This window comes from Abramis brama, assembly GCF_963993115.1.
Source record: "Abramis brama genome assembly, chromosome: 4".
NCBI lineage: Eukaryota > Metazoa > Chordata > Actinopteri > Cypriniformes > Leuciscidae > Abramis > Abramis brama.
In genome coordinates, this window is record NC_139966.1 from 55,337,328 (window position 1) to 55,358,362 (window position 21,035).

Below are 21,035 nucleotides of genomic sequence, written 5' to 3' on the forward strand. Positions count from 1 at the left end.
GTTTGGAATCATTAAGATTTTAAAATAAATAATACTTGTATTCAGCAACAATGTATTGAATTGATCAAAAGTGACAGTAAAGACATTTATAATGTTACAAAAGATTCAAATAAATGCTGTTCTTTTGAACTTTCTATTCAATGAAGAATCCTGAAAAAAAATTGTATCAAGGTTTCCACAAAAATGTGAAGCAATACAACGATCTTCAACATAGATAATAATAAATGTTTTTTGAGCATCAAATCATCATATTAGAATGATTTCTGCAGGATCATGTGACTCTGAAGACTGGAGTAATGATGCTGAAAATTCAGCTTTGATCACAGGAATAAATTACATTTTACAACACATTCACATAGAAAACTCATTTTCTATCACGATACATGCTCTTTGATCAGAACAGAACAGAAATGATTATGTAATCGTCCTCACTGTGGTTTCTGCCCAGACAGTCTGAGGAAGAGGTCATAGATGAGCGCTGGGAACTTGTGACTGACGAGGATCCAGTACTGGTTGATCAGATAGTTGGAGGTGATGTTGGCGTTGGGCCGACGGAAAGCCTGTTCTAGAGGATTCCTTTTGAATGAGGACATCACGTGATGCTCTGCAACACAAATATGTGTTCAGTCATACTTACTGGAGCTTGAGTTATTATGTAATGTCTTAATGGCACTGCAGATATGATATTTTACTGCTGGCAGCGTTCCACACTATGACTAAGCCACTATGACGGAAGCATGAGATTAGTTACAATTAACTGTTTTTTAATCATGATCACGATTTTCTTCTCTAATAATTATGCATAATCACCATGAACGTGCAGGCCTACGGCTGAGAAATGCTAACAGGAAGAGGAAGATCCTCACTGGAATCTGCTTCTGCCTGTTGGCATGGTGACGTTGGCAGCCAGATGTTGCTCATGGTAACCGCACACTCTGCTGTTACCATGGCAATGCCAGACTCCAGCTGCTCTGCCCTCTGGCATCAACATACACCACGCATACAGTGGCTATGATCCGAATTATATACTATGTGCTATCGTTTAAACAAAGTAGTGCATTTGTTAAAATGTTACGTATACAACCTAAACACTGTGAGGAATACTGTTTCCCACAATGCAATGTCCTCAACTTAAACATTCCACTTCCAGTGTGATATAATATAATATTTCTATTCCTTTTAGACATTTTAGTTTAATATAATAATAAAAATACACATAATAATAAACATAATACTAAAATAACACATGCGCTTGTTCTAATTTCTCTTTTTTTTCTATAGCGAATTTATTTCTATAATATAATATAATCATGTAATATAATAATGTATTATTTATTATTTTTATTTACATAATAATAAACATAATAATGTAAAACATGCAGTTTTATTATTTTATTTTATCATTTACATTTTTTCTATAGCTATTTTTTTCTATAATATAACATAATATAATCATATAATGTATTTTTTCTATACATATTTTATTTATATAACAATAAAAAAATAAAAATAATTTTCTATAGCTAATTTATTTCTATAATAAAGTAAAATATAATATATATTTTTTTTCTACAGATGTTTTATTTTTACTTGTATAAAATAATATACACTACCCTTCAGAAGTTTAGGGTCAGTAAGAGATACTTTAAATCAGCAAGGATGCATTCAATTTATCAAAAGTGACAGTGAACACATTTATAATGTTACAATTGACGTGACGAATAAACATGGAACGTTGTCAAATATGATTTTTAAACTCCCCGTTGACTCTTTAGTTGATCATGCTGCAAAAAGTTAAAGACCTTTGTACTCAGAGCTGGATTAGAAATGCAAAATAACTATTCATGCATTTGACTCGACCTCCCATTTGCAATGTAAATGAGCCTGCAGTTATGTAATTAAATTTTTACAGTGTATGTAGATTACAGTATATACAGCGCAGGTTAGGAAAGCATGTAACGCACCGATCTCTCCCCAGTGGAAGGGGTTAATGCCTCCTGTTGTGCAGTTGTACACAAGTGCAGTTTTCGGTCTGAAATGCAAAGATAAAAACAAGGAAATCACAGTGTGCTGCATGTGAACATCATCATATTTTCCCCAATGTAAATATATAAACGCAGAGGGATTATCCAAGCCAATCTTCCACGTCTCTCTCCGTTTAATCACCTGCAGGTCTAACATAAGCAAATGAGAGCGGTTTGGAGAGAAAGCTGCAGGTGTACCTGTGCACCGCGGTGTACCAGCCAGCAGTCAGCGTCAGGTTTATAACCATGTCTACGGGAATCAGATCCGCCACAGCGTCATTACTGGCTCTTATGGTGCGCAGGATGCCCTTCCCAGCCTGCATCCAAACACAGAAAACACACGCTCATTCAATGACACTGGAGCCAGAAGCACCATATGCTTTAGTTTAGATGTGAGGTCCACAGAGGCGTTTAGGAGGCTAATGAAATGCAGACTAATTAAAAAGAAGAGCAGATTGTTTTCATTGCTTAGGTCAATGAGAGATGTGAGGAAGTGAATTGTGCCAAGAGTGTCATGTTTTTGGATGTTAAAGTGAATCTGTTATGCCTTGATTTTGTTTTTGGCCTCTACTAGAATAGATTTACATGCTTGAATGTTAAAAAAACACATATCATTTTTCCCATATTCTCCATTGTTGCAGCTCCTCTCTTCCCAGTCTGTCAGTAACGCTCTGTTTAGTTCCTGTCTCTATGAAGCCCCTCCTTCTGAAAAGCACAATGTGCTCTGATTGGTCGGATGGATCAGTGTGTTGTGATTGGTCGAGCGCTTCGAGTGTGTTTGGGAAATGTCCCGCCCCTTACCATAACCGCCAGTTTCAACACACTACTAACTAACTCAACCAGGCCCCGCCCCTTTATTCTGCGTATGAATTATTTAAATGAGGAATATTGTGACGTGTTCGTTCCTGGAAGAAAACTATGATACAATATGTTTCTGTACTGCTCTGTTCTACTGTAACACATCATGAAGCAGAAAATATGACAATACTTACAGCAATGAAAACACCACTTGGTCCATTAAAATTATCTATCCAACCCTGGAAAAAAAAAACAGAAAGAGGCAATTGTGAGTTTTATTTTTTATATTTTCTCTTATATATTATAATTTGTTATAGTAATTTTTTTGTGTTTTTGTCATTTTAATTTGTTTTTTTATATATAAATACGACTATACAACTATGATTTTGTTTTTAGTTTTTGTTATTTTAGGACTTCAACTTAAATTAAACGGAAAAGAGAAACATTGCTTTGGCAACTAGCTGAAAAAATAAGTTCATTTTTAAAACCTATTATAGGTTATGTTAATATTCCGAATTAGATTTATCTTAATTTTTTGTTTTATATTAATTTTAGTTAGTTTTTAGTAATTTTGTTGTGTTTTTTGTGTTACTTACATTTTTCTTAAGATTTTTCTTTATATTTTCTGTTTTAATTTGAGTAAAATGTTGGTACTTTTGATGTGTTTTTTTTTTTATTAGGTTTTTTAAATATGTCTATATAATTAGATTTTGTTTTTAGTTTTACAATAAACAGAAATAAATTTCTGAAATAAAATAAATATATATAGATTTTTTTTTTTTACTCCAAGTAATTAACTTTTTTATAACCCTGCCTCAAAAGTCTTCATGATATTCTGCTATGTAGAAATGCCTATGTTTTATGCAATCATTACCTACAACCTCTGAGTTACCAGCCCAGATCTTTAACCATTAAGCCACATCGCTCAGAAAAGTCCCAGAGCTCTCAAAGTTGTAAACTATTCCGGTGTAGCGTCTGACAGCAGATCCATCACTCACGGGGAAGGGCTCCTGCCAGCTGGCTCCGACGATGGAGGGTCGTATGATGCCGATGTGGAGTTTGCCGCTCTCCTGCTGGACCACGCTCTCCGCCAGCGCTTTGGTGTAGGTGTACGTGTTGGGTCGGTCACCTATCAGGCGCGGTGTGATGTCACAGATGATATTATCATCCATCCACCTACACACACACACACACACACACGTCAGTTAAGGGCGACAGGCAGATAAATCACTGCTCTGCTTCAGGGTCAGTACAGTGTGTCAGACAAAACATCCGCGCTCAGATGCAATATGGCTTGTCAGAGTCAAATAACGTGGAAAATCAGACATGCAATGACCAGTGGGGTTTCAAACAAGAGTCCGAGGAAAAATTCAGAGGGGAAAAAAAACAAAGACATATAAATTTAGTTTTTTTTATTTCAGCTAGTTGCATAGGACACATTTCAAAATAAGGATTCACAAAAAGGATTAGTTCACCTCAAAATAAAAATTTCCTGATAATTTACTCACCCCAATGCCATCCAAGATGTTCATGTCTTTCTTTCTTCAGTGGAAAATAAATTAAGTATTTTGAGGAAAACTTGTCAGGATTTGTCTCCACACAATGGACTTCAATGGCAACCAGAATGTTGAAGTTCTGCACGATCCCAGCTGAGGAATGGGGTCGCAGACCAGCACAAGACGAACAATTGTGGTTAACAATTAGTATATAAAATGTTATTTTTTTTTTAGAAAATGACAGATCGTTTCACTAGATAAGACCCCATTCCTCAGCTGGGATCGTGCAGAGCCCTTTGAAACTGCATTGATTTGAACTTCAACATTCTGGTTGTCATTGAAGTCCATTGTGTGTAGAAAAATCCTGAAATGTTTTCCTCAAAATACTTAATTTATTTTCCACTGAAGAAAGAAAGACATGGACATCTTGGATGGCATTGCGATGAGTAAATTATCAGGAAATTTTCATTTTGAGGTGAACTAATCCTTTAATTTAGTTTAAATTGATGTACTAAAATAAACTAAAGCTGAAATAGAAATTAATAAAAACTATATAGGCATATTTAAAAAAAAAAGAAAAAAAAAAGCAATGCTACAAAAAAGTACTAAAGTTTTAAATTCTAATAAAAAATACAAAAACTTAATCAAAATATTAAAACCATAAAAGTACCTCAAGGATACTAAAATATCAGTGCAGTAAATATAAATTTGATATTGAATACACTGTGGTTTCAGTAATTCAGTTTTATATGATGATGATGAACTGAACTCACTCCAGAGAGTCGATGAGCTTCTTGGGCTCGACCGGCGGAGGGTAGATGACCTCATCGATGTGTCTGCGGTTGCAGTTGGCGTAGGCCGTGGAGATGTGGATGAAGGCCTGCAGGTTCTGCATCTGCTGAGCCAGAGAGAGGAGCTGCTGTGTGGCGATGACGTTCAGCTGCAAGGCATGCCTGCGGGACACGAGCGTTACAAACTCAGCTCGCGGAACAACAGCTTCTATATGGAACCTGCGTGGGTTCCGTGACGTCAGGCACTTCATATATGGAACCTGCGTGGGTTCCGTGACGTCAGGCACTTCATATATGGAACCTGCGTGGGTTCCGTGACGTCAGGCACTTCATATATGGAACCTTCAAGGGTTCCGTGACGTCAGGCACTTCATATATGGAACCTTTTAGGGGTTCCAATCATGGGATCATTTTATGCATTTAGTTTTAATTCATTTTTAATTACGTTTTATGAATTAAGCAGCACGTAAACAAACTTTATCAGTAGAAATAACCTGTTTTTTGGCCAAAAGGGTTCTTTAAAATTGAGTTCTATAAAGAACCTCACTGAAGCTTTTTTCCAAGAGTGTGACATTTAAGAGCAAAATTGACACAATAATCATTATTGTACAGTCTGTGACAAATTAAATGACAATAAACTCATTTACAAAAAATATGTATATTTACAAAATATTTATAAAAACTACAATAGTATATCAATGATGCTAAAATAACAGAGGGCCTTTATGCTGCTGAAGACTAATTAAAACTACTTCATTCTTAAAACACATTCTGTTACAAATGTTGTTTTTATTTTCCTTAAAATAAAAATGATGCAAAAGGTCCCTGGGAACAGATGTGTGAGTAGAGGAGGATCTGTGGGTTCGACGAAACCTTTCATGCTCTTGAGTCAGCAGTTCACTAATAAATCCCTCGTTCTTCCAGCAGTGTGAACATCTGTTCCTCAGCCGGAGATACACGACTCAGCAGAAGTATGTGCTCTCTCTCTGCATCTTTTTCCTCTGATTCTCTCATTCCTGAACCGTCTTTAACAAGTGTCGCTTTCATGTGCCATCATACACTACCATTCAAAAGTTTGGGGTCAGTAAGATTTATTAATGTTTTTAAAAGAAGTCTCTTATGCTCACTAAGGCTGCATCTATTTGATCAAAAACACAGTTAAAATTATAAAATATTATTAAAAGCTAAAATAACTGTTTTCTATGTGAATACATGTTAAAATGTAATTTATTCCTGCAATCAAAGCTGAATTTTCAGCATCATTACTCCAGAAAACAAATCTTAATGACGCCAAACTTTTGTCTAAGGATTAATATCTATCTATCTATCTAGTTGACGTCCTCATGTAAGCTGATTGTCAATCTCTCTCTGAATGATGACTCCCTTCAGACACACGGTGCAAATATTCTGGAAATGTTGTGGCATGTCTGTAAGGCTCCTGTCACTCACTTCAGTGGTTCATCGAAGCGTATGGTGGCGGCGCAGTGGAAGACGATGTTGATACGTGAAGTGAGTGTCTGTACATCCTCTGGACTGATGGCCAGGCCGGGCTGTGTGAGCTCGCTGCTGATGGGTATGATCTTCTGATGAAACTCAGGATTATCTTCACGCACCCGGTCAAACAGCTGCAAAACCAACACACACTCTCATGTCAATGCTGATACATCATTATATCACCACAAAGCATGACAATAACAAATTGAAATGAAATTATCAATCATTACATTCACTGGAGTACTCATACAATTAAAAACAAAATACTGTATTATTTGAAAACCTAATGAGGGTCAACATTGAGAATAATTTGAATAAATACAAATAAATAAAAAAATTGGGTAAATAAAAATTGTATTCTTTGAAAAATGAGAATCACCATTGAGAATACATAAATACATACTGTATTATTTGAAAACCTAATGAGAATCAACATTTAGAATAAATAGATTAAATAAATAAAATAGGTAAATACTGTATTATCTAAAAACCTAGAGAGAGTCAACATTGAGAATAAGCTGAAAAAAAATAGTGAATGAATGAATAAATGAATGGGTAAATAAATGCTGTATTATTTGAAAACCAAGTGCGAATCACCATTGAGATAACTTGAATAAATAAATAAATACTGTAAATATTTGAAAAGCTAATGAGAATCAACATTGAGAATAAGTGGAATCAATAAAAAAAAATTTAAAAAAAGATATCACAAGACATTCCGATAATGGGAATCTGGGTAGTAAATGGAAACCTTATGATGCACGGTCCTAAAAACAGGCATCGTTTTCTTTACACTTCAATTTCTCTCTTAGTTTCTTTTGATTTTGTGGTAAAATGCGATCTGTACATGTTTTTGAGAGAATTCACCCTTTCAGAAGATATTATGTATTTTGAGTTGCAATGCAAATGACAAATCTCATCATATTACATCACTTTTGCATGCGATTTCAGTCAGCGTATAATCTGATATCAGAAGAGGATTTGCAGAGGCTCTGTGTCCTCTCGGCTCGAGCTGACACACATGTGCTGACTTATGTTACCCACAATTCCAAGCGTCTGGCAGTGGCACATTCCAGACAGCCACAGCCAATCAGAATCCTTTCTCAGTATCCGAGCTGGACCTGCCGTAACCCCACCAGCAGGCACCAGCCGAGGGCCGGACAGATGCTGTGTGATGCCTCTGACAGCTGTTTGTCTCTCACACTCTCTCCAGCACAGCCAGTGTGGCGCTTTTTACATATTTATCCAACAGCAGATTTGCATTTCCTAAAGGAAACAGTGTTTGCACGGCATCAAAATAATAGTTCGAGGTAAGTTTCAGTGTAAATGAAACGGCTATATTGTAATGCGATTAATGATGCCATTTTTGTGATAATTTAAATGTCTTGCATTGCATTTTGATGCATTTCCCTTCTTTTTGTCTTTTGGATAAATAAATCAAAATTAAAAGAAAAAGAAACGGATCAGAGCTACTTTACTGTCGAATCAGCATTTAGTATGCACATAAGCACCAAAAAGAAGATCAACTGTAATTTGAAACACTCTTAAAATAAAGGTTCTTTATTGGCATCAATAGCCACTTTTCCACCGTCAAGTCAAACCGTTCAGTCATCTAAAGCTACATTAATATAATTTTGCGTATATTAAGTATTAACGTCATCATGCCTTTAATGTCCTCTTGAAAAATGTTCATTTGCACTGTTGTCCTGAATGTTTCTTTTTCACTGCATGCACTGTTTATGTTTAAATCAAATGTATGTTAATTAGATTACTTTTATATAGGCCACATTATATTTTTGTAATATATTTAAATATATGTGTATTTTTTAAATATTTTTATAAATTGAAATTTATTTAAATGTATTTAAATTGGTGCTGTCAAATCTAACACACATGGACACACAGATATATATATATATATACACACACACACACACACACTATGTGAACAAAAACTTATGTTAAGTTCTCCACTGACTTTCAAAGCGTTTCTAATGATGCTGATTTTTCGAAGGCACTGTCTGACTCTGAGATGGCGAACGGGAACATGGTATGTGTAACATTAGCAATCCTGACTTAATAGCTCACAATTGCGACTTTATCTTGCAATTCTGACCTAATCACATGCAATTGCGACTTTATATCACATAATTCGCAATTGCGAGCAAAAAAGTCAGAATTGTGAGATAAAAAGTCGCAAATACCTTTTAAATTTTTTATTCAGTGGTGGAAACAAGCTTCCATAGTTTCCTGGTTCAAACAAATATGACTGAATTAAACCAATATTTCCGCTTGCCGTTGTAGCCTATAGCATTTAGTGCAGTTGAGCGAGTGGATCAGGAAATCTAAGCTGGTGTGAGTGAGTGGAGGCTGAGTGGAATGTTATATGCTAATTTGCATATTTGCACATCCGCATATACTAAATGAAATGGGTGTAGAGTTACATTCAAGCTATTTTAAAGAATAAAAAAAACATTTGTCATTTTGATTATCAAAGATGGGAATCTTTGGGGGAATCTTTCCATTCCACAAAAGTTTCTTTATAGTGCAAAAAGGCCCTTTAGGATTTTGGAATGTTCTTCAAAATAAGAAAAAAAAAAAAAAAAATTCACTCTTTTGGAAGTGCATGCAAGTACTAACCATAATATAAAATGACATCATTATAGTAGGATTTTGAATTCTAGATTAGATTTTGAAATTTAGGTCAATGGAGATTTAACACTGTAATGAGCACAGCTGTCCTTTTTACTGTAGTTAACCTAACTGTTAAACACCACATCAAAACCTTCCTGGAGGACGAGAACTAGCAATACACGTCACAATCCAGTTCTTCCTGTCTTTTGCCCAGGAATAGCTGGGAAATTCTCTGGAAGTACATGACGCCTTGTTGTAAAGTCTGCTTGCATGTCAGGACACAGGATGATTTTATTTGCTTTTGCAATGAGTTAGTTTAGTCATGCTGAAGATGTTGTCAAAGGCGTGAGATGTACAAGTTGATTCGTTTCACAAACCCTTTCTTGCACAATTAACAGGAAGTTTCAAGATTTCAGTTAGAACAGTTGCTATAGGATTTTATATATATATATATATATATATATTAAACTATAATGCTTATGGTAAATCTGGGAATATATATATATGACTGTCTTAATGTGATCCACAAAACATAAAGAGAAAGATGAATAAAAAACAATAATAAAAACAAATTATTCAGCATTTAGACAGCGCATAAACTATTTAGATACCATAACTTGACATAACACAATTTTTGCACCATCTCGTCTTTGACATCAAGAGAATTTCCGGTTACACTTTGTTTTAAGCTGTCCGTGTTACAGTGTAATTATCCATTTAAGTACTGAGTAATAATAAACTACATTTACTTATAGGGTTATGAATAGGGGTTTGTTTAGGGTTAATTGCATGTAATTATGCATAATTTATCATTTATAGTTATTACTACAGTAACTACATGTAACGTGTAACAAGGACACTGTAAAATAAAGTGATTTTTCAAATGCAAACAAAATTTTATGATTTTAATATGGAATATCATTATGGTAAAATATCCCACAGCTGCTGAATCCTCACACACTTAAACATGCAAATACTATGGGAATAAAGCCCAATAATATAATCTGAATGCATAAGTGTGGTCAAAACTGCCATTAACTCAGAGAGATCAGACAGCATATGGGCCATGAGTGCAGTCTAGCCAACACACACACACACAGACACAGAGAGAGATTTGGAGATAATTCAGAGGATGCTGGGCAGAAAAGCATTTAGAAGGTCAAGATGAAGGTAAAACTACAGAGGAAAACTCAAGCTCAACTCAAACTTGAGGGAATGCGAGGCACTGCATCACTCAGACACGTGAAAGTGTTTCAAAAATGCACTAAGTGAAGGAAACGGAGCGCAGCCAAACTTCCTGCTGCGGTGTGTGTCGCCGGGCAACATAAACACAACACACCCCGTCTCCGCATGCATGCTGGCATGATGAAGCTCTATATGAGGAGAGATACAGCCATCAGCTAGAGATGCTGTTCTTCAACAAGGACTGATCTTTCTATCAACTGTTTACAATTCTTATGTGCAATACTCGCTCTCTCAGAAGCTTTAACATCCTCGCATATGTTTAAATGCACATATACAGTCATCTAAAGCTACATTAATATAATTTTGCGTATATTAATTATTAACGTCATCATGCCTTTAATGTCCTCTTGAAAAATGTTCATTTGCACTGTTGTCCTGAATGTTTCTTTTTCACTGCATGCACTGTTTGTACATGTACACAGATATATCTACACACACACACACACACACACACACACACACACACACACTATATGTAAACAAAAACTTATGTTGACAGCACTAATTGAAATATACACATATCTGGCCTATATAATCTAATAATCTAATATCTAGTAATCTAATTCAATTCATAATCTAATTAAACATCAAAAGTATATGTATATGTATATATGTTTTATTAGACTACTTTTATATTTAAAATAATATATTTAAATATATACAAATATTGAAAGGAATACACATATCTGGCAAATATAAAAGTAATCTAATCTAACTCTAACTATATGTTTAATTAGATTCAATTTATATAGGAAACATGTATTATATATTGAATGTAAAAATATTTCTATAAACATATTTAATAAATACACATATCTGGCCAAAATAAAAGTAATCTAATTAAACAATGTAATTAAACATCAAAGCATATGTATGTTTTATTAGATTACTTTTATATTTAAAATAATGTATTGAAATATATTTTTAACAAATGTAAAAAAAAAAATCCACATATCTGGCAAATATAAAATATCAATATTTATGCAGACAAAAGCAGAGTTTCTTGTTTTTATAACATTTGGGCTTAATAAATCATTATCTTGAGCCAAATAAGCAAGCTGACATTCAGAACAATCTATATATTTTATTTAGAAGACATACAAATGTCATTTACGTCTTTGAGTTTGTCAAGAGATTTAAAGCACAGTTTTTGAAGAGTGCTACGTACTACGGTAGTGAAGCAGCGAGTTACGTCGTTGAACGGGAAACACACCCCAGACTGTTACTAGAGTCACACTAGGACAAAGTGCATTCAGAAAAATCCTCCAACAGTTCAGACTCATTATTTTAAAACTGGGTTGTAAGAGAAAGGAAGTGGCATGTAGAGAAAGCACAGCGCACGTTCAGCGTATACTGAGGTCAGGGGTTCACCGAGGTCGACCACTGCAAACATTTGCTTTCTCTGTGGTGAAAATAGCAAATAGTGCATTGTGGGATGGTGGTATTCTGTGCCAGTTCACCACCAGGCCCTCTGGCACAAATAATCCAATTGTGTGTAAGTGAGGGAGAGAGAGAGAGAGAGAGAGAGAGAGAGAGAGAAAGAGAGAGAGAGAGAGAGAGAGAGAGAGAGAGAGAGAGAGAGAGAGAGAGAGAGAGAGAGAGAGAAAGAGAGAGAGAGATAATACTCCTTCAGTTGCTTTAGTGTTGTGCCCTTGGGTGAGTGGTAAATGTACACAAATGTCCTGAAACTACACACACAAATGGGTCCATTAATTCTCTCTTTCTTATGTGTTTGAAGAAATATAAAGCAGGATCACATTAGACTAGGAATGAAGCGGCCCAATGACTAAAAGAAGGATGAAAGTTAGTGACCGAATGAGCTGAAAAGAAAGAAAGAAGTGTGTGTGTGAGGAACAGGACAATCTGATGGCAGAAGAGGCTCATGATCCTGTAGAGTTAATGTAAGAGAGCCACTTTATCACAGGTATATCAGTATCACTTCCTGGACGAGACTAATGCATTAATAATTAATTATAAGACTAAAAATGCCGGCAACACACATTAAACTCTCCAAAACATGTTCTACAAACATCAGAGCAATTCAAATGAGAACTAAAGTTACAAGTCATAAAGTGTGTCTTGATTCAGTGTCTCGCCACAGACGTCCACTGTACGTGCACTACTGTAAACACAGTTTTACAAGCTGAGGGACGAGTCAAGATGATTGTCTGTGGTAAATGAACACTACAAGCTACTAATATAGCAGTGTTGTAATACTCGAGTCTGACATATTTTCATGTTTATGTCTTTGTCTTGTCAAGGATGTACTGTATGTAATTATCTGACCTCGACTACAACACTGAAACTACCTTGAAGCGCTATTTTATCATAATATTATCAGATTGTATCATTTTAAAAACCAAAGCTGGAACAAAAACAAAGCAAACTAAGTTAGTGAGACATGGGGCCCTATCTTGCACCCAGCGCAATTGACTTTGTACAGCGACGCATGTATCATTCCTATTTTGCACAGCGGACTTTCCCCTCCACAGACGCACGTCGGTAAATTAGGAAATGAACTTGCGCTCCCTGGGGCGGTTCAGCGAAAAGAGGAGGAGTGTTCCGGCGCAAACGTTCCCTGGTGCTATTTTGCAGGTTTAGAAACCAATTCCGCCACAAACCAGGAAAAACCTAGTCTAAAGTCAGTGGCGCGTTGCACATGTTATTCATATGCTATTTTAAGGGCGCATGCTTGGCCATAATCAATGTAGCGTGTGCACAACGCATATACACTTTGATTCTCTCATCTACACACAGAAGCAGCAGTTCTCATTTTTAGAAAATCATACATTATTACAAGGAAAAATATTAACACACGAGGGAAATCATTGTTGTGTCCATGAAGAATAGGCAAAAAATAGGCATAAATCTATCTCACACATTTACCCAAATTATTATACGCCTGTTTAACCGAAGCTAATTTGGGTGTGTTTCTCCATCCCCATACAATGTCACTTCTCTGTGTTTTACGGCCCTGACGAGAACGTCGGTCTCCTCGGCTGCAAATCCGCCGTTATAATAGCAATCCGCCATGGAACAAGCGCTCCTGCTCTTAAAGGGAATGTGAGATGACGCTCTGATTGGTTTATTTCACGTTACGCCCAAACCACACCTATGAATAATGAAGCTACTTCAGACCAACCCATTTTAGATTTGTGTCAGGCGCAAGAGTCATTTATCCCGCCGGTATAATAGCAACAGCGCCCGAGACCCGCCCACAAAGTTACTTGCGTTTCGCGCTTCATACTTGGTTTCAGATCGTTAAAATAGGGCCCAGCATGTGTTTTACCATAAATTACCATTTTAAAAAAAAACAACATAAAAACCATAAACACTAAATTAAACCAATATAATTAAACATACCTAAACATCCAGTATATAATTTAATCAAAAATGTGCTAAAAAGAAATACACTAATATCTAAGTACCAAAAAGTGCCATTGCAGTAACCATAGCCTTTCAGATATTAAACATGTCTATACTATGTCGTTTTTTTGGACATGTACCCTAGTATTTCTATTGCATTCTTTAAAGTATCTTGTAAATACTATGGTTTATGAAAATGATAATCATTTGGTACCACTATAATCCATCCACCTGTCTGTCTATCTATGTTTTTATTTTTGTCTTTTTTCTCGGAAATGTGTCACTTTGGTTTTCAGCATTGCATGGGTTAATGCAGTTTGTACATTAAAGATGCAAAAGTTCTGATATGATTTATCTTTGTTTAATTTTTTACACCACAAAAATCAGCTGTTTAAACAGGGGTGTGTAAACTTTTTATATCCACTGTGTGTGTGTACACTATACTGGCCAGTGTATCAATTTCATTGTCCAACCCCATATTTATATATATATCTGTTGGTCGGTCAGAATCTGATGACAGGCCGTTTAAGTGACCAAACAATAGACACATTTGTTTGATGAATAGCATCCCACATTAAATATTCTTTACCCCAAACACACAACCAGTCACACAAGCTGCCTGTTTGAGCTTCTGAGCATTCTTTACATGTACGCACACACACGCACACACACACACACACACACACACACACGGTGGGACCTAATGAGGGCTTATATCAGAGGTCACAGAGTTTGCACGGCGCTGACAGAATCTGTCCATCTGACTCATAATGCTAATCTGCGTCTCGTAATATCCGAGCTTCATTCTGGCTCGGGTTCAGATCTCACATCGCTCAGACACAAGTCACAGCAGTCGAGTGTGTGCTGAGATCAAACTACTCAAACGTTCAGCATTCACAACCAAGAAAACATTAAGCCTGTCATGACTATGAGTTTTGTACTGACAATTAATTGTCATACAATTAATTTGAATCTATTTTGTTCATATCGTTTACAGTGTAAGCCTATTTTTTACTCGGAATCGTATATTTATTATGATAATAATGCCTATTTTTAATACTGTGAAAATTAATAATATTTCTATAATTAGTATAATAATATAATATAATATAATATAATATAATATAATATAATATAATATAATATAATATAATATAATATAATATAATAATACCCTTCATTTGAATGGCAAAATGTGATTGAAATTTAAACTGCCCAATTATTGCGGTTATCTAAAAAAATTGCTATTAGATTGAATAAGATACAGATGTTTAATTAGTAATTGTGGCAGGCCTATAAGGGGTTATTATAGTTAATTTAAACTAAAAACATAAAAAAAATATTTTCGTTACTTGAAACAGAATAACCTAACTGAAATACAACAACAACAAAAACTCTGTGATATGCATCTTTGATATTTGGTTGCTAAATTGTTGGTAGGATGTTGCTGAAGGATACTAACTGACCCAAGTTTTAAAAAAAAGTCCATCTCTGCGATAAATAACCCGCAATATATACAGTATCCACATTTTTTTCCCATTACAATATCCCTAATTTTAAGCCTTCCTCTTTGCTGGAATGTTCTGATCATATAAACCATGTGAGCAAACTGCCATACAAAAATAATTGCTCCATTATTCAGGATATGACTCATCACATAAAAGAAAACACTTATTCCACCCTGCATTTCCCAAACTGTCCTGAGCAGCGTATGCAGAGGGACTATAGCGCCACTCCTCAAACACAAACGCCTGAGGCTGGAGATCAGACAAACTCTTGTGGCGAAGCATCACCTCAATGTGGTTTCAGGGCGCAGTGTGTATGGAAATACTGTTTGACTTCTGAACGATGCCATATATGGGTGGCGTTTGTGGTGGGGTTGCCACGGCAACAATCAAAGAGCATTTTACAATGTGGCCCTAGGGAGACTTTTCCTGCCGGTTTTCAGAGTATCAAGTTCAAGGAAAACAATAAAGATAAACCCTGATGAGCGCATACGAGTAAACACAGATGGATTCAGGGGTTTCTCTGGAAAGCTTTGTGCACCTGCACCGGTTCTGCATGGTTTGACGTAACTAACGTTTTAAGGATCAACACGTCCTGCAGACTGAAAGTTAGGACGAGATCAAATTCCATCCGTTTACAAAGGCAGAAATATCCTGTGACAGAAAGATGGTCATGAAAGATACCAGACAATGCACTGCATCGGGCTTTTGTTTGCAAAACCTGAAAAGGGAGTTGAAAATGTTTTAGAAAGGTAGCAAATGTCTTAAAGTGACCTGAACACACAGTTCCCGACGTCTTAAAGTAGGGCTGCATGTTTAAGAGGAATAAAATGATATGATTGTCAGTGAAGCGCGACACGTTTCTTTTACACGCGAGCGGCTCATGATCTGGTGAATTTATTTTCTCAGTTCACAGTAAATGTTGATAGTCCACTCGTCTCGAGTTTGAGTCGTTTATAACATGCATTTGGGAACGAAACATGCGACAACCATATTAACCAACTTGTAATGACAAACGCTCATAAACATGTTGTCAACAAGACAGAAGCTTTAAGGGATCCGTGTGGTTTTCCACCAAAATAAAACTTGATAGATTCATGTTTGAAAATGAAGAAATTAAAATATATAAATATAAGTATATATACATAAAAAATAGCAATATTTCTTACTTTAATATTATTAATTAATAAAAATAATAATAATCATCATAATGAAAACAACAAAACATTATTACGATTATTATTTTATAGTCATATTAATACATAATCACAAAATCTTTAGACAAAATGTGCAGCCCTACAAAGTAGCAAAGCAAAAAAAAAAGTGTTTTTAATTATTTAGTAAAAATAATCATAATGAAACATTATTATTGCAATTATTATTATTACTATTAATAATAATAAAAATGAATATTTTGTCATATTGACATATAATCACAACATTAAAAAAATAATAATAATTGTGCAGCCCTACAAACTAGCAAAGAAAAACAATAAAAATGTACAAATTTGAATACATTATTCCCCTTGTCTTTCCTTATCCTAAAAAGGATGGTGAGTAAATGTCAGACGAGAGATCTCCTCACCTTACTCTTCATCATGTCCTGGACGCGCTCCGACATGGACTGGCCCGCCTTCGGCCTGACGAGGATGTACAGGGCCTTGACCTCGGGGCACGAGCGCAGGAGTTTCTCCACCAGCACCTTTCCCATGAAGCCCGTCGCCCCCGTGATCAGCACGTTCTTCCCCGCGTACCACTCCGAGATCGAGGCCATGATGAGTATGACAGATGAACGCCGGTCCTCCTGGACACTGAGAAACAGACAGAGAATTTATCAGTCAAAACATGTCATGCTCATCAGTAAGAGATACTATTGTTTGACTGAACTTTCTCTCAAAGGACAGTCTCTCAAAATACACTCTACAGCAGTGACACTTAGACATTAATGTGTGCACAAATAAAGTAACTAAGGATTTGTCCCTTTGCTATGCCCCACCCTCCATAGTAACTGTTTGTGGTTGCACAACTGTGGTGTTGCTAATACTAAGCGGTGGCTTTGTGGTTTCTTACTGGCTTTAAGAGTTATTTACCATCCGCTAGGTGACAACTGTGCGTCTGCTCATTCAGTAAAGGAACTGCACACATACACTGAATGTTGATACTTAGTGTTCGGTGTTTGTTTAGCACTTGCGTGAGCAATAGTAACAGTTACGTTTGACTTGGCAAACACACTGATAAACAACGAGTAGGTGTGTGTGTACAAACGTTTGACTGGTGATGTAGATTCATTCAACCTGGAGCTTTTGTGTTCGTACAGAGCTGACATGGTTTAATCAATAACATACACTTATAATATATATTATACATTATATATATATAAATGAGTATGTATGCTAATATACTTACTAGAATATATTTGTATAATATAATAATAAGTACAATTATATAAAATATATTAAATGTATAATTAATATATATTTATTTATTTATTTATTATTTATATAAAATGATATATAAAAAATCTATACATAAAAGGTTATTATATTATATATAAAATTCCTACTAACTAAAATAAAAGTAAAAAAAGTCAGATTTATTTATTTATTTTTTTGCCTTTTTAGCCACATTCATAAAAAAAACTGACAGGAATAAAATGAAACAGTTAATTTGTCAATTTTAAGTAGGCTATATGTTAAACACATTGTAAAAATACAATTTGTTAAATTAAATAAATGTTTTTAAAATCATTTTAGTAATGTATCATCTTTGACAGCCCTAAAAACTAAATATACTGAAATGAAGCTAAAACTTGATTAAAAATTGAAATTAAAAATTGGAATGACAAATAGAAAAAAAAGAAGTAAACATCCATTTAAAATCGGCATCTACTTAATGCAGTCTGTCATCCTTTCTTCCTCCGGTCCCCTCGGCTTTAAGAGAGTGAAGTAAATCAAGTCTTGTGGCAGCGATTTATGACTCATTACATTTTCTGCCAGCTATTACATCATGACACGAGTCCCTGCGCGGCGTCTGTTCAAGTCTACGGTTCACACAGACTCTCATCTGAGCTCTGACCATCACAAACACCCCACCCGCATTCTGGAGGAAGACTGGGAATACGACTGACTGGGATGAGGAAGACCGAACGGCTGCAGGTCAGAGAGGATTAACACTTGAAAACCCTGTAAATGAATCTGACATTGCTCACACACACACACACACACACACACTCAAAGACTGATACTGTATACGACAGCAACAAGCAATCTGTCCTACCAGGGAGCCAATTATCTTATGTTATTTTTGAAGGTCAGTGAATTTAATTGGACAAGCCGCTTCCATAGTGAGAGGTATTTAGTACAGTACATTCAGACACATGTGATGATGGCATGAAAGTGTGTTAACTACTAATAGCTGATCTCAGTACAGTCTCTCACTCCACAGGTGTCAGGCTCAAATCTTCTCAACCGCTGTTACAGACTCATGGGAGATTCACGTTTATTTCCCCTTCACAAAATTCATTTTTCTAGTGTTTTCTTGCATTGCCTTTCCCTCCAGGCTCCAGCTTGCTTTTTGTTTAATTTGTGTTTACTATAGACCGTTCAACTATATACCACAGTTATATAGCGTTCAAAAGTTTAGGGTTGATAAGATGTATAAGTGTTTTTGAAAGAAGTCTCTTATGCTCAGCCAGGCTGCATTTATTTGATTAAAAATACAGTAAAATTGTGAAACATTATTACAATAAAAAAAATATCTGTTTTCTATGTGAATATATTTTAAAATGAAATTTATTCCTTTCTGAAATTTATTGTGATCAAAGCTGAATTTTCAGCATCATTACTCCAGTCTTCAGTGTCACATGATCCTTCAGAAATCATTCTAATAAGCTGATTTGCTACTCAAGAAACATTTATTATTATTATTATGTTAAAAAAAACGGTTGTGCTGCTTCATATTCTTGTAGAAACCATGATACATTGCTATGTTCAGAGTTCAAACAAAAATCAGATTTTTACCCAGATGTGTTTGTGAACGTCTGGACAGCAGAAAAACACATGAAATCGGACACATATGGAGGTGGTTTGAAATGTGACTCTAATCAGATTTTTACAGATGTTTCTCAGTCTGGACGCTCTGGCTGTTAAAAACGTATTTCAAACCGTCTTTTGCATCACTCTTAATGTGACACAACAATAACATCAAAACCAGTGACGGAAATGCCGGAAGTATTCACACGATGTTGAAATGGTGTATATTTCTTTTAGCTTCTTTGGGGTTCCCCATTACACGCGATTGCCCAATTATTGCGGTATTGTAATTGTGTTTAATGATACAATGATGACGTGTGAAATAAAAAATAAAAAATAAAAAAAGCGAGATGTTGCACCTCCATTTTTCCTGCATCCGTCACAAGTTTTGGGTATGGGTTTGCCTATGTCATGGTGTTAATAACTGAATAGATTTAAAATTCACTCAAGCACATTTAACTTCTGTGTTTTAAGTAGAAGTTCACGATGTTTTTATTGAATAACAGCTTCATGGCATTTGATTTTTGGAAGTAGTTGAAGTATATCAGATCCTTCTAAAGCTCTACAGGTATTTACATCAGAGAATGGCTTCCTCAACTGACCTCAAGAGCATGAAGACGCTTTGAACAAGAGCAAACACAACATCCGCTTTCCTGCACGGATGCACACCGGCCTCGGAAACAAGACCAGCACGATGAGCTCTGATGTTTGAGGTTTCAAACCTTTAAATGTTTGATGTTTCGTCTTCAAACCAAACTTGGGTCTTCAGCAAGTTCACATCCCATCTGGCTAGAGCTCTTTCCATAATTTTGTTTAGGCATTATGTCAGTACACTGTAAAAAATAATCCTGTAAAAAACGGTAAACTACTGGCAGCTGTGGTTGCCAGTATCATACCGTAAAAATACGGTGTGTTACTGTTTTTGAAATTAACAGCTAAATACCGTTTTGTTAGCTACAGCTATATGCTGTTAAATTACAGTTTTATACTGTAGCTGACAAAATGGTAACAGTAACACAAAAACAGTAACACACCGTATTTTTACAGTATGATGCTGGCAACCACAGCTGCCAGTAGTTTACCGTTTTTTTTACAGGATTATGTTTTACAGTGAGTAGATGACCTTCTGTGAATGTTCGAACGCATTTACACTACGAAAGCAAATCTGGTCGAATGCGTTTTCGACAACCTCTGGAAGTGGTTAAAAGTGGACAAGCTCAAAACGTTTCAGACCCTGTTTACACCAGTATTTAGCGTTGTTCACTTGTGATCCGATCGACTAAAACGCATCTTAACACCAGGTGTAAACAGGGCCTCTCTGTCTGAGTTTGCCCTGTCTTTGCATAAGTGACTATTTTAGGAGCCTTAAACAAATGTACATTTGGCAGCTTTCAGTATTACCCAGCTGAAAAGAAATGCGTTTCCTAAAACTATTCCTAAAGTGATTTCCTCATGTTTGATTCACACACATTACACAAAATCACACACAACTTGTTTACTGATATAAAGAATATCTCCCTTTGGAGTGACATTTTTCATGCTCAAACAGCAACTGTACACACTAAAGAAAGATGAACATGTCAAAAAGCGTAGTAGGTCCTCTTTAACACACATGCAAACATACGTCAGCAACACCAGTGCGATTTATTAT

At 35.6% G+C, this 21,035-nt stretch overlaps 1 protein-coding gene across 1 annotated transcript in view; it reads right to left on the bottom strand.

Annotated features, from left to right (window-relative positions):
- LOC311080923 (fatty acyl-CoA reductase 1) overlaps positions 1-21,035 on the bottom strand; it is a 31,802-nt gene that overhangs the window by 4,669 nt on the left and 6,098 nt on the right. Inside the window, exons 2-9 of the mRNA XM_084111159.1 lie at positions 16,939-17,164; positions 6,559-6,734; positions 5,092-5,271; positions 3,821-3,998; positions 3,017-3,061; positions 2,223-2,341; positions 1,965-2,032; positions 433-604 (exon numbers count right to left, since the gene is read on the bottom strand). Coding sequence (XP_083967285.1) covers positions 433-604; positions 1,965-2,032; positions 2,223-2,341; positions 3,017-3,061; positions 3,821-3,998; positions 5,092-5,271; positions 6,559-6,734; positions 16,939-17,127 — 1,127 coding nt within the window. The 5' untranslated portion in view covers positions 17,128-17,164. The remainder of the gene's footprint in view (positions 1-432; positions 605-1,964; positions 2,033-2,222; positions 2,342-3,016; positions 3,062-3,820; positions 3,999-5,091; positions 5,272-6,558; positions 6,735-16,938; positions 17,165-21,035) is intronic.